Source organism: Dendrobium catenatum, unplaced genomic scaffold (genome assembly GCF_001605985.2).
Source record: "Dendrobium catenatum unplaced genomic scaffold, ASM160598v2 fragScaff_scaffold_631, whole genome shotgun sequence".
NCBI classification, from domain to species: domain Eukaryota; kingdom Viridiplantae; phylum Streptophyta; class Magnoliopsida; order Asparagales; family Orchidaceae; genus Dendrobium; species Dendrobium catenatum.
The window spans coordinates 147356-163225 of NW_021319093.1; the positions used below are offsets into that span (position 1 = coordinate 147356).

At 32.4% G+C, this 15870-nt stretch overlaps 1 protein-coding gene across 1 annotated transcript in view; it reads right to left on the reverse strand.

The window, feature by feature from the left end:
• Positions 1-12916: 12916 nt before the first annotated feature.
• LOC110102954 (lysine-specific demethylase 5D) overlaps positions 12917-15870 on the reverse strand; it is a 104345-nt gene continuing 101391 nt past the window's right edge. The window contains exons 31-33 of the mRNA XM_020831477.2: positions 14545-14640; positions 14266-14474; positions 12917-13358 (exon numbers count right to left, since the gene is read on the reverse strand). Coding sequence (XP_020687136.1) covers positions 13109-13358; positions 14266-14474; positions 14545-14640 — 555 coding nt within the window. The 3' untranslated portion in view covers positions 12917-13108. The remainder of the gene's footprint in view (positions 13359-14265; positions 14475-14544; positions 14641-15870) is intronic.

Here is a 15870-nt window from a genome sequence, read left to right on the forward strand (position 1 = left end):
AGACATCAATGGCTGATAAGTGCCATACATTATCGAGCATCATATGATGAATACTTGTGAACATCTTCATTTCATGTGATGATCGGTGGTATATCCGATCATTCTTCTTATATAAGGGGAGACAAGCAAATTGAAAGGATGACATCGTTCAACAGCCAACAAATATTATATGTTGGTAAGTCATAAAACTGTCAATTGAGAAGGTCAAATATTGGTAACTCATTACGTTAGTTCAGCCGGAAAAAGCCACCGGTAATGACCGATTTTTCTGTAGTGGCTCTCCTTATAAAAAGGATGACCAACAACAAAAATATGAGCATTAAACATTGATGGATGATAGGCAACAAGCAATATATGTGTTGGACACCATTGATTAGGAACATTAAACATCAAGTGATATTTGATAGTTTGTTTGGTTGTTTTCCTTTACATTTAACTGAGAAGGTTGGTCTTAAATGTTGGTAATCTATTGGCTTTAGGTGATAGTGATGATAAAAGTTGATGTTTAGTGATTATGAGCATTGACATTGGTTGATATTGAGAGTCATCTTTAATTGATGCAAATGCGTCGATATTGGGAGATGAAGGGCATTATCATTAGATGATGATAGTCATTAGTGGGTTCCAGGTGCTAGTGGTTAAAGCACTTGAACTCTAGAAGTGTCTAATTATACTTTTAAGTGCTTGATTTAAGTTCATTTTGACTCACATCAATGCACTCTTTCTATTATCAAATTTGCATAAGGAAGAAGCTCATTTTAATTATAAATTTGTAAAAAAATATAAAATTTAGATTATCCCAAAGTTGATTTTTAATATTTCTAAATTAAGAATTAGAATGTTGGTATATTCAAATTAGATGAATTTTTCAATGAGATATTAGTATGCATACATCAAATTGAATAAATAAGAAATGCATGATTAGATTTGAAACATCACCAAAATTCATTTTTGATCTGATACGAATCTTGAGACATTTAATTTAGAAACTTTTGAGATTAAATTTGGGACAATTCAAACTCCAATCTCAGCAAACTTATAATCAAACTTAATGTTTGAATGAGATGAATTGAACAACATTATAATCAATCCAATTAGAGCTCAAACAGGTCCAAATCAATGGCTTAAAGCATATTAGGAAGCTTTAGAATATTAATTGCATGACCAAATGATATCCAAATATAGCATGCATGCTTATAGTCGAATCGAGTGGATCGATGAGACAAATCCAACTAGCCCAAGATAACTTAATTCTGATATCATTAAGACACTTAAATGATGAATAAATACTCTATAATCGAGGGAATTAATATGGGCTGTCTAAGGAGTACTCCGAATTTGCTCCGAATTTGCTCCAGATCTTCTCTATATTTATAAAGCATGTCACTCTCTACATGTGGGGACTTTTGGGTGAGGCTTGGACATTAGTCTATAAATTCAAAAGAGCTCTAAAGTTTGATGAATCTTGAGCTCCACCGCCTGCGAACCCTCATCGCTACCGAACTTTCACTAGTTGATCATTGTCGAATGTCCACGTTGCCACTGCTCAGGACAATCACCCAACTACGATCCCCCCGACCAAAGTCATACAATTATGGTCTTTCGACCTCAATCGTCTAACTAAGGTATTTCCAAACTTCGACACACATTGACTACGTTCCTTCCAATTAACCTCCATTGCCCATCGACTCCGGCCCTTTTGATCACCATCGCACGACTGCAATCTTTCAATCTTAGTTGCCTGACTACAGTCCTTCTAGCCTACATCGTCCACCGACTACGGTCCTTCCAACCACTGTCGCAAGACTACTATGTTTCAACCTCCATTGTTCAACTTTGATCCTTTCGACCCCTATCGCCTACTAACAACTATCCTTCCAACCACCGTCATTCGTTGACTACCGTCCCCACAACTACCGTTGCCCAGCTACAGCCCCCTGACCACAGTCGCTTGACTACAGTCTTCGACCTTAGCCACTCGACTACTATCCTTATGACCTCAGTCTCTCGTCGTCTATAGTCCTTATACTATTATTATCAAACTACGCTTCTCATAACTCCACTGCAAACTACGGACCCTTTGACCTTAGTCGCCCAACTACTAATCCATCGACCATATATAGTTTCCCGACTATGGTACCTTTGACCTCCACCACATGACTACAGTCCTTCAGAACGAGGACGCCCGATGACTACGTTGCCCGATGATGACCCCTTCGACCATCGTTACCCAACTACCGTCTCTCTAACCTCAACCACTCGACTAAAATCTCTCCAATACCATCGTCATCCAACTATACAGTGTGGTCTATATAATGTACATTTACTATATTATGAAAATGCCTTCCCTTTAGGAAGGACACTATTTGTAATCAACGAAAAATACTAGTAAAATCATTTCAACTGGGCGAGCCGAGTGCTTTTTTCCTTTTTCAGGAATTTTTACATAAAATTATAGTGTCTCTTATATCTCTTGCACTCCTCTATCATGTGTGTGTTGGATCTTCATGCAAAATTGGAATATTAAAATATCTATTTCTCTACTATCTCATATATTTCCGCACGCAACAATATTTAGTTCACATTTATTTAATTCTTGTAATTCTTATATCATAATTTAATCTTTTTAATGCTGCGTTTAGTATATATTTTAACTCAATCATTTAAATAATAAACATTCTCAATATTTTATTATTTTGTATGTCTATCTTGTATAGGTGCCGTGTCGGTGCGCAGAATTTATATTTAAATTTTTTATTTTCTTATAAAAGCATAGGGACAGTTGTCACAACTCACGAAGCCCAATATATATATTTTTTATTTTCTAGAATAATAACTGTGCATAGAAATATAGAATATTACCAACCTAATATATTCGGAAGTTTACAGGCAAATTGGCTGTCGCGTGGGACCCACCAGAAGTGCAAGTTGAACCGCTTGCAACCTTTCCATTCAAATCCCGACAAAGCTATTCCGTCTTGTTCCGCGCACCGCACAGTGCCCGCCACTATAAGAAGCGTCTCCTTCAACTTTGATGGAATAATTAATCCAGCAAATGAAAAAGAAATAATCTATACATTTAATTAACGGATTTGAAAAGGGATTAATTTGTATTTATTGAGTTACAAGTATATGATTATGACGTGGGAGCTCTCTCTTGATGGTGATGGTGATGGTGGTGGAATTCTGATGATGCAAAAAAATAATAATAATAATTAGGAAAAATTTTGGATTAGTTATTTAATAGGACAAGTAATGGTGAGTTGTCATGAACCCGAAGTTTTTAATAATGTCAATCGGATTTGACAAAATTAAGATCGATACATATGTCAAGATTGAGGGTTCGTTTGGAACGGCTTTTTCTTGCTTCTTAAAGCAGATTTTTAGCAAAAAAAATTAAAATTTTTGTTTTGAAAGCTGTTTTAAGAAGTAGTAAGATAGCTGTCCCAAATTAAATCTGAAATGGCTAATGATGAATTCTCATCATTGGAGCTAATTTAAATCATCTATGAAGATGGATGACCTCATTCTTCACTTAACACATTAAATTTATTATGTATTACATGTCAGAGTGATGTAGAGAACATAAAAAATTGGTTGATTTGGTTATTGATAATTACTCATGCGGTTTGATAAATATATCGTACAAGACATAACTTTTTTAATGCTAGAAACTCTAAAAGAGGAGAAATCATGCGATTTGATTCAGTAATTACATATGACAACCCCTTTTCAAAATTTGAAAACATGTTAATATAAAATAAGTGAAAAAAAATGATAATTTTAATTATTTTTTTTAATAAAAAAGGGGTGCAACACGAGGACTTCCCAGAAGTTCACTCATCCTAGTAGGATAGTTTTAATATACTTGATGTTGGTGTAACAAAAAAGTCAAATATCTGAGTAGTTGATTGATATAAGATTAATAGGTAATTTTGATCTTGCCTAAAATAACGAATAGTTGAGGGAGATTTGATAGAGGCGGATCTAGGGTTTGAAGCATCATGAGGTAGGCATTTAAGAGGTAGAGATGATATTTAGTGGCATTCATCAATGATGTGAAATGGAGAAGATATTTAGATAATGAGAATATTGTGAGAGTGTAACTTAACTTACAATAATACAACTTGGTCATATCATATGGCTTTTCTCGCACAATTTTATTTTTTTCTAATTTTGTTGCGTCACATTTTCCCATAGGTTTCCTTTATACAAACTTTTATTTGGTCCGGTGAAAGGACGTAGAGCTACGTTCGGCCGGCACTAAATCGCGCCACGTAGCAGTCACAAAACCACGTATTTGTCGATTTTGCTCGACAATAATGAGAAATACCATTATGTGAAGACAAATACCGAGCAATACCGAGTAATACCGAGCAACACTGAACAATACCGAGTTTTTTCTAGGGAAACTCGGTATTGCTCGGTATTACTCGGTTTTGGTCTTCATAGAGCGGTATTTCTAGTTATTGCCAAGAATTACCTAGCAATACCGAGCAAATACCGGGTAACTCAGAGGTGACCGCACATAGAGCTACGTCCGGTCACCGGACCTAATAATTGTTCCCTTTATACACGATTCTTTTTGATGAAAATATCTTTTAATTTTATTTTGGAGGATTTACCAATTTTATTGATTTTAGAAAATAAATTTCTCACCATTTTATCACTGGCATTTTTTTTATTTGAATTACAATTTTTTGTAATTATTGCACACGTCATGTTCTTATACATGAAATTATAAGTTGTTCCAAGCAAAACCTTGATAAAATTCTTATTCAATTCAGAGTTTTCATGAATTTATTTTTTCTTTCTTTTTAAACTCAAAAAATTCTTGCGATTTATCCGCTCATTAAAAATTAGTGAGAAAATAAAAGATACTTTTCTATATCTCTTGATTTTCCACAAAGCTTTTGGATAAAAAAAAATTATTTTTAACATATATATATATATATATATATATATATATATATATTAACATATATATATATATATTATGTGGGTCATTATATATGGTGCCTAAGAGGCTCGAATTGCACGCAAGGTTGTTACCAGAAGATATTGTAGTTGTGCAAGACGTAACGCAAGGGGCACGATCGAGTGATTATAGAGCAGGTAGTAAAGCTAACTAAGAACAAATAATATGATTGATCATGGAGTGACTTATGAAGTTATTTGAAGAAGAGCAATTAATGAATAAGACCAAAAATAATGAGAAGTTGCTTCTTGAAGTTGTATTAAGAGATGGGTTACTACAAGCAATAACCAATAATTAAGAGAATGGAGCTTCTCCTGTTTTTCATTATTGATACATTATTGTAAAATTAGAGAGAGAGAGAGAGAGAGAGATTGTTATAAATTTGCAATGATAAATATATTTGTCCACACACATGCATCTTTATCAGTTTATAAATTCTTTTAAAAAGCTAACATGGTTAAAACAAGAAAGCATGTCTTTTAGCTACTTTAAATTTGTATAGACTAAGGCTACGTTTAGGACGGCTTTCTTCTTGATTTCTAAAACAGTTTTTTAGCGTAAAAATTTTTTGTATTTAAAATTTTGTATTAGAAAGCCATTTTAAAAAGCTGTATGAAAGCTATCCCAAACGAAGTTTAAGCTATTTAAATGCTTAAATCCGAGTATAAATTGAGCCAATCAGGTACTAAAAAATATACGTTAGAAATTTTACTGCACCGTTTGAGGGCCTAAACATTTTTTTAATCTTGTGTGTTTATAATTAAAATAAGCATCTTGATGAGAGCAATCTAATTAATGAGCCCAATATCGCTAAATTTTGATATCAATAAGACATTTAAATGCTTAAATAAGATTAAATGATTAAGAAGATCATTGTAAGCCGTCTAAAAGAGTACTGAAGATTTTGAATAAAATAATTGAAACATCACTCTTAAACAATCATAAAAAGACCGACATCCAATACATGAAGGGGATTCAAAATTGATGAGAGCTAATAGATATAAAGAATCCTAAAACTCGTTCTATCAAAAGATGCTAATGATCGCCATTGACGTTCACAGTCATTCACTATCATCGTCTAACTACTATAATCCCCATTCATCTGGCCACCATTGTCACTGTCAATAATCAATAGACATTGATAACCTTTGTCACTTGATTGTCTTTGTTAGTTTATTGATTGACATTGATGATTATTAGCCTTTATTATTTCTCTAGTATTTTTCACTACACCCTTAGGAGGTTAAGCTGATAATTTAGACTTTGTAATCTCATCATCTTCAATTAAAAAATGGTTGATTTATAAAGAGATTTTTGTGTTTTTACAGCTGGTCAGATCACGTAATTCTTCTTCTTCTTCTTAATATGTAACATAAAAACTCATATTAAAATTTTTATGCATTATTAGGATAAAAATTACACATCTTACTATCATAAATTTCCTAACAAAATTAATGTAATAACAATGCATATTAAAATAAGGAGTTGATACTTATCATACTATATCACTAACTCATGATATTATTTTTATGTTGAATTTAAGTATATTTAAATTTAGATTCACCTCGTGCTCTTATCTTTAAATTCAAAAAGTGTCACATTTTTTAATTGAGCTACTTTACTTTTTCAAAAAATAAAAAAATTGCCAAAGAATCCAACCTTCTCACCTACTCTACTTGCTCACTTTTTCATTAGCTTAATAGTTTTCCTAATTCTGTCCTCAGGTATCTATATTCGACTCTATCAAGACAAATTAGTGCTTAGTGTAACAGCTTTTTATTGCTTTATAAAACAGTTTTTTAATATACAAAATTTTTGAGCTAGAAATTTTGTACTAAAAAACCGTTTTAGAAAACAATAAAAAAGCCGTCCCAAAAAAAGTTTTGTTTGGGATGGCTTTCTTACTGCTTCTTAAAATAGCTTTTTAATATGAAAAATAAAATATTTCTACTAAAAAGCTGCTTTAATAAGCATGAAGAAAGTCGTCACAAACGAAGCCTTAGTCACAAACATAATTAATTTATAACAATTATCAAATAAAAATGCAATTTATGGATGAAGGAAAGAAGACAAAAGAAAGATTAATAAAAACAAAATGAATATTTTCTTCATTGGCAGTAAAAAAATAATTAGGTTTCGTTTGGGACAGCTTTTTTATTGCTTTATAAAACAGTTTTTTAATATACAAAATTTTTTAGCCAGAAGTTTTGTACTAAAAAACCGTTTTAGAAAACAATAAGAAAGCCGTCCCAAACAAGATTTTGTTTGGGATGACTTTCTTACTGCTTCTTAAAACAGCTTTTTAATATAAAAATAAAATATTTATGCTAAAAAACTGCTTTAATAAGCATTAAGAAAGTCGTCACAAACGAAGCCTTAGTCACAAACATAATTAATTTATAACAATTATCAAATAAAAATGCTATGGATGAATGAAAGAAGACAAAAGAAAGATTAATAAAGAAAAAATGAATATTTTCTTCATTGGCAGTAAAAAAATAAAAAGTGATTTATAATGTTATATCGAACTAGACCAAGAAAAGGAGACACTTAATGAAAGCTATAAAAGGCCGGCCATTGTAACCATCAAGCAGCAAAGCTGATAGGAAGAATGGGAACATTTACACAGTTACAGAAAACAACATCCATTTGGCTCCGTTTTTCGCTAAACAAACGTCGTTGCAGGTTATGTCAATCCCTTTTACAATTCCATATTATGTTTGAGAAAGTATTACGTGTTGTCACCGGACCGTCCGGAGATCAATCAGGACGTGCCACATCATCCGATACATAACGGTTCAAAATAAAATGATGACGTGGAGTGTCCTGATTGGCATCCAGACGGCATCCAGTTACCACACGTAATAATTTCTCCTTGTGTTTAGATATCTAGATGAGATGGTACTCTATGAAATATACCTTGGTGGAATATGAAAATTTTCTTCTATCAGGAAAATTTTTTTTCCCCAATTTAGAAATGCATAAATATTTACTTGTTCTTATGTTGACCACAAATTTATTTAAACATTGATATTAAATTATATTTTTATAACATTTGAGACAAAATAACATTAGAGACTACTATTATTTGTCTAATCTTGAAGTTAGTCAAAAAATATCCAATGATTTTGAAAGGGATGTGATTATAAGCTAATTTAGGGTCTATTTGAAACAATTTTTTTTATTGCTTTAATTTTCGGGCAGCAATAACAATTTCATTCGACTGCTACTTTTTTATTGCTTTCTCACTATTTTTCAGAAATTTTTATAATGAAAGCTTTATACTTTTAAGTAGAGTGGCTAAATTATTTTTACCATAGCAATTTTACAACCAATAGATAAAACACTACAACTATCTCAAACAGATCTTTATTTGATAAAATTTTTAAAATTATATAAAAAATATATGATGAAATTTGTTTGATAAGTACTTATTCTTAATTATTTTAATGTCCATACTTAGGCATACTTATTATGTGATGAAAAATAATTTCGCTCAATAATCACTTAGATTTTTAACTAAATCAAAATATAAATCATATTTCTTGAAATCAAGCTTTGGCTAACTCAATGTTAATTTCATTTAACTCAAAAAAATCAGCTTGCTTTATGTAAATAAACACATAAAAGCTTTATTTATGGTAGTTTATTTATTTATTTTTAATCAAAAAGCTCTCTTTCCAGCTACAGTTTCAAAAATAAATTTTCAAAAAGTTTTTTTAAAATAAAAATGGAAATACTGATGAAAAACTATCTTCTAAACATAAATTATTTTTTACAAGCTATTTTGTTTATTACAAAAGCACTCGAAAAACTATTAAAAACAAAACCATAACCTATTTAAGAATTTACTCAATATTGTTTGATATCTTTAAGACATGGTTCAAATTAGAGCCCAAAATAAATTATTTTCAAGCTAAATAAATAAAATTGATTTTGGGCTGGGCTAGTTCTAGCAAACTTTTTTTTTTTTGGAACGAGGTATTCATCTGCTGCCAGTCTGCCACCCTCGAAAGGGTGCTTGACGGTGTGACTAATCCTCGGCTGACCTAGAAGAGGCACCCACCTTAAAAACCTCTTGACCCACACTTCATTGAGCCCACTTAAGAGGCGCTGCCACCCCCGAAAGGGCGCTTGGCGAAGAGAATCAAGCATGGGTTGATCAGGGGCTCCCAACCGTACTCGCCCGCCAAATAAACTAAAAAACGGTGGGAGAGTACTGTTATTTACCCCCACCGGAGAGTACATGGGTTGATCAGGGGCTCCCAACGGTGGTGGCAGCGCCATCATGGGTTTCACTCAAACTTCACTCATTATTTACCCCCATCATAATATAAAAACACAACACTACCTTTCCAAAAGAATAATAATAAAAAATTTGAGCAAGCAATAAACTATGGGGCTTTCCATTGGTGAAAGAGGGACAGGACATGGAACAATGGGAGGGAAGGCCACAAGGGGACACAAAGGAAACAAGGTTAAGTAAAATGTTAGGAGAGTACTGTTCAATACGCAAGAGGGAATGGGCTCCCACTCTAACCTTAGCTTTGCCCACTAATAATTTTTACAAAAAGGAAGCTTAGTGGCTCCCACTCTCTCTCCTCTTTCTCTTTCTATCTCCTCCTCTCTCTCTCTAAAAAGTAAACAGATCAGGCAAAAAGTAGACGGCAGGAGTTCACCATTGCTTACTCCAGCAGACAAGGTCATGTGCAAGAGTCCATGTCTAAAGCGACCCATTTGTCGAATTTAGGGACATGGGCCCCCACCACAGTTGGCTTTGACCTTGACAAGGATCTGTCAAACTAGCCCGGCCCGGCCCGGCCCGGTGTGAACTCATACAATTATTTTCTGGGACTGTTATGTTTGCCAAGCTTGAATAATTTACTGTGACGCTGTTCATGAAAATTTTGATTTTGATCTGTCACTGACAAAGGGCGACAGGATCGGCGGCCTGTGATGCAGTGATGAATAAGATGATGGGATTGTCTAAAATTTTTCTTTGAAACTCTTAAGCGCGATGGCCGAAACTCTTAGTCTAACGAAAATTTAATTTTTTTTTATTAAAAAGTTATTTTAAGAAGTTTTAAAAAAATTGTCCAAATGAAATTTTAATTATAACTCAAATTTTTATGATTAGTAGAGACTTAAAATATTAATGAATTTTGAATAGTATCAATATATTATATTTAAAAAATATATTTTGAATTTTTTAAAAAATTGCTTGATTTATTTCAAAAAATAAAAAAATGACTAAAAATATAATTCAAAAATGATTTTTACTAATAAAATATAAAGTAATCCCAAACATTACCTTAATTAAGCCAAATTGAATTCAAGATGTCAAGTTAGCCTTCATTTAAGACAGCTTTTTAATTATTTTATAAAGTAATTTTTTAGTATAAAATTTTTTGTACTAGAAAGTTATTTTAGAAACCCCAGGCTTCATTATTACTCGTTATATTTTTATATAAAAATAAATCATGTTATGATATTATAATAGAAATTTATCATGATAATTAATAGTAACATAGCTAATAAATAATGATTATTCCCACTGTAATATCTGCATCTAATAATTTCTCCTAATAAAGGATATATATTTTATTATTGATAATGTTTGAAAGCCTTTTATTCTCCTTGATTTTTATTTACCAAGTTGCATGACAAAATCATTATTTTTTTTTTAACGGAGTTTCATTTGAAGAAAAAGAAAGAAATTTTTAGAGTCTCCCAAATTGGCCAAATTCTAAGTCCAGGTCCCAACGTGAGAGAAACCTCATCGTCCCCATCTCCCGTTCTTCTACGTGAGAGCACCTATCGATTCGTCACCGTCGCTCGTTTTTTTCTGCACTTGTTGTTTCTCCAGGAGTGCACTTGTCAATTCATCTCCGTCGCTCGATCTCTCGCAAGAGTTCGCGTCAATCCCCGTTCACGTGAACTCCCAATGATGCCGCCTCCGCAAAGCTCTCATCACGATTTAATCCCTCCCCATGGCCTGTCGATAAGTCTCGTTGATGTCCATGTCATGCCATGGAGAAATTAGTATGTGCGGAGTCCGGATAATCCGGATGTGTGAGATTTAGGGGTGTAAGTGAGCTGAGCTGGCTCGTGAGGCGGCTCGAACTCGACTCGTTAACGAGCGCAAGCTGAGCTTATCGAGCTTCGAGCTTGAGCTCGAGCCTACAATCGAGCTCGTATGATAAACGAGCTCGAGTTCGAGCTCAACTCGACTCGACTCAAAAGCTTATCAAGCTACTCGATATATATATAATACGCATTCTACATGCGTTGCGTGCTTCTCAAACTAATCGAGCTCGAGCGACACATTATACATGTCTTATCAAATTTTTTTAAAAAATACGAAATTCTAATTTAAGTACTAATTTAGTCTAACTTTTATCAAGATGTATCAAATATAAAAAATTATTTCAACCAATAAATTTTAAGTAAAGATAATATAATAATCAATTGTAACTTTTGATCTTAAGTTTTCCTATAATATGAAAAATACGAAAAAAAAAATAATTTAGGTCGGTTATTTAGATAAAAAATTTCATCACAATCCCATATAATAAAAAATTTATTTATTAATTGATTCTCGTAAATAAAATAGGTCATAACTAATTAATTTCTATTTTTAAATATATAACTTCATTTATAACTTTTTTTTTTTTTAATTTACAACTTCAATAAAATATTTACATTATACTAATATCTCATGATCTAAATTATAACCCTAATATAACTTTTGTAAAATTTTTACTTAGAACTTGTTAAAAATAAACATTAAATAAAATCCTTAAGTAACTCACTGTTCCCAATCAGTCAAACCCGACACTAACCCGTTACTGTTTTATAAAAAAGTGCATTTCTTTAAAATCAGGTCATGACATTCACAAAAGGATTTAATACAAAAATATTTTTATATTATGTATAATAGCTAAAGAAATGCAATTTTATTTTAAATCAATTAAAATTCAAGTGATTATGAAATAAATCTTAAAAATTGAATAAAACTAGTAGCCTGCTTGAACTATTCCCATTGTAGGTCTCGGGTTCGATTTCCATGGGCGGCCACGAAAGCCTTAAGTGTTGGCCCGGACGAATTGGTGTGAGTAGTCTGCTAGGTCGACCGGGGAGATTAGTGGCCGAAGGCCGATACTCCCTGTCCCAAAAAAATAAAAAATAAAAAAAACTATTCCCATTGGAGTTCTGTTTAATGAAGCTTTTGTTTATACTCAACAATGGCAGAACTACCACAATGGAAAAAGAGAAGGTTGATGGTTGCACGCCAAAAAAAAAAGTGCTTTTCTGAAATCACTTATCGCCACTCTCTTTTAGATAATTCTCACTTTATGATAAGTTTTAAAACGTTTTTTTTTTTTCACTTTAGATAAACATTGAAGATTAAGTTTATTAAATTACTCAAAAAAATAAAAAATAAAATTTTTGTCCAAGAGAGTTTTCTTACAAACGTTAACAAAGTTTATTTTTCGACTTTGAGAAATCCAAATACTGCTACGATCTACATATAAATTAGATTGATTGCCAAGGTTTAATAAGTACTTAAAAAAAAATCACAGAAATAAATTAGTAACAAAGGATTAATAAACAATTACATTAAAGGAAATATTAAAATGATTTATCTTAAAACATAATACTAAAATAGAAAATTAAAATATTTACATCTGATTAAAAATACTCATAAAATGAATTAAAAAGAATACTGTTCAAAATTTTGAAAGCCAAAGGAGCAAATCTTATGTCATACATAAATTGTAAAAAAATATTTATTTCACATCTTAAAATAATCAAGTAAAACAATCATATATTCTCAAATTGCTTCAATAAGATAAATATTGAGTTTTTTTTTTATTATTATTTTTTTTCATCTTTGAAAGAAAGAAGAAAACGAAAAACTGAACAAATTCAGCAAGATGTTCAAAATGGTAATAAGGAAATAGGCACTCTATAGGGGAAAATTGTTTTTCTAACAATATGAAGTACTCTAAATTGTTTTTCCTAATCCATGATGATTCAAAGATAATAACCTAATTGTTTATTGAAAATGTAGCTTATGAATGGCATAAAATTGAATAGAAACAATGGAATAAAAATAAATTAGCTCATCTAGTTACATGTTGAGAATGGCAACAACTGATAAAGGCTCTGTAAATTACTGTGCTTTCTAGATGGTCTTTGGAGAGGCCTCCTTTTCATTCTCCACAAATGATCAATTTCGCTGCAACATTTTAGAAAGTTCATTTGGTCAACAGTATCTGCAATATTTCCTTCCAAACAAGAGCCAACCTTTCCAGTCCGTTTCCTCCGCTTGGATTCATGACAAGCTGGAGTCTTAGGTTCTCCATCATTGCTTGATCTGCAAATTATATTAAAATAGTTGAATATGCTTCGAGGAAACAAATTGTTAGATTGAAATTAATTTTTTTTAAACCAAATTTCATTCATACCAAGGAAACTACAACAGCCCAAGATAAGACGAGCAACAAATACAATGCTTGGAAAGAAAACTCCAAAAACAATAGGAGAAAAAATTAAAGGCCACAAAAAAAAGAACAATGAAAGCCATTCGGAGTTCGAAAAGCAGATCCTGCACCCACCCAGCTACCAAGGAAGGGCCATCCATTGGATGCAGCAAATCTCCCAAAGTAGCACCATACTAAACTACATCAACCCACAATCATAAGATAACAGCCGATCAAAATTGAAGCAATAAGGTTGCCGGCAACTAAGACGACACTGGGTTAGTGCAGAAGTGCGCCTCATCATATAGTCCAAACAATCCACGCAACCCTAAAACCAAATCCAAGCCAGCCAAAACCACCAAGCCCTCCAATCGGCAAGCACTCCAACTCAAAATGCCAAAACCATCCGGATGACTCAGAAGCAACCAACAACAAAAGAGGTAAGACACAAACTTAATGGATGGTTTCTCAATAGGATTGAAATTAATGGAATGTGCAATAGGATGATTTTTGGGAAAGAGGAAGTATGAAGAAAATATAAAATTGACCTTTTAGGATGGTTTCTCAATATAGATAAATCAAAAATAAGTTTTCAAGAAAAGTGAAGCATTGCTTTTTGGATTTGTAATGCTAAAAAGCTCTCATGCAAGTCACATTTCCTCTTTAACATCAAGGCCAAAAGCAACAATTATTTCTTGAATTTAAAAGATGCACAGAACTTCCATCAGCGATACCAATAACATGGAAGAGGGAATAATCTGTAGAATAAGAATAAAATCATAGATTTTACCAATAGCATACCTTTCTTCATAATATACAGGACTGGGAAGAGAGATAAATTCTCCATCAAATGGCTTGCAAGCTGGACAAAGGAAAGTCTTGCGAGGTGCTTCACGCAGGTTGAGACAATCAAAATGGTACCACTCATCACATTGGTCACAAGCAATCATGGGTCTGTGGTCATCAGGCTTCCGACATATGCAATAAAGTATGCTACGGGTTTTCAATAACTGCATTAATTAAAACATATCAGCTAATGAACTCAAATGATATACAAGCTGCATTATTATTACTAGCTACCTTCATCTCCTCATCGAATTGGACAGGCAAAGCTTCTCCTTCAATTATCAGTTCAAACACTCTGCTCAATGCAATTTCTCCGAAATCAGACGCAACCTACATGAAGTTGTAGATAGTCTAGTTAGGCAAATATCGATTAGCTAGATACCACTGAGTAACTGAAATAAGTTGTTGACTTGGTTCGAATTTAAGCCAAACTTTCAAGGGCCACATGAAGCATCAGCTGACAAATTTTTTAAAAGCCCATCACAGCTCAATAAGCAAAATATTACTTAATTCTCTTCGCGCACTCCTACAATTATCTCTCTCTCAAGCTAAGGGGTCGGGTTTATTGATGTAGGCCAAAGTTGAACTCAAGATTCTATGAATTTCAGAGATCTTTATCAACCAAACTTCACAATCTTTTTATCAGATAAACTTTTAATTATTCTCTTTCAAATTTATTCAAGTATCTACCTCTTTATGTAATTTTCAAACTGAACACACCATTGATTATGATCCACACTGCAAAAATTATTGGGTTAAGTTTCGCCATTTTTTGTAATGATTTAGCATTTCATCAAATATGCCAGACAATGCAAAATTGATCAATCAAAATATAAAAACCTTCTAAAAAATTAAGCTTTCCCAAAGTATCTCACCAATCAAAATCACCCTATATATGTAATACATAAAATTTGAAATGGATGAGATGAAAATTTGATCTTAAAAATTATATCCTATTTTTCGCACATATCGAAAATCATCATGACTTCTCTATAAAATTCTACTTTTCATTTCCACATTTTCATAGATAGATGTCTACAAAAATAATATTATTTTATTAAATTTTAATTAATTTATTTCTTAAATAATTTTCATACATATTTAATTAAAGATTGGGTTTAGGGTTATTGCAATTTATTTAGCAATTTTCCTAAAATGTAGGTCTTATGACTTCACTTAGAAGTTGTCCGGTAGTGGGTCATACAACATAGTCCTATAGGATAAGCTGACCAATTGTCTTGGTTGACAGGTCTTACGACTCCCTTAAAGTTGCAAGTAGGTTTGATTTGGAGTGGAACTTATAGCTCTATTCCGTTAGCGGGTATTACAACCTAGCTCTTCAACAAGGCTGCCTAAGGAATTAATTATTTGGATAGGTCTTGTACCTTCCCCTTCTAAGTTGCCTAAAAGTGATTCTTACAACCTAATCCTTTAGATTAAGATGCTCGTTGCTTCAAATTTAATTTGAGGGGAGTATATCTCAAATAACAGGTTTTGCAACTTTTATAAATTACTTGAAAGTGGGTCTTACAAGTTAATTCTTTAGACTAAAATACTCTT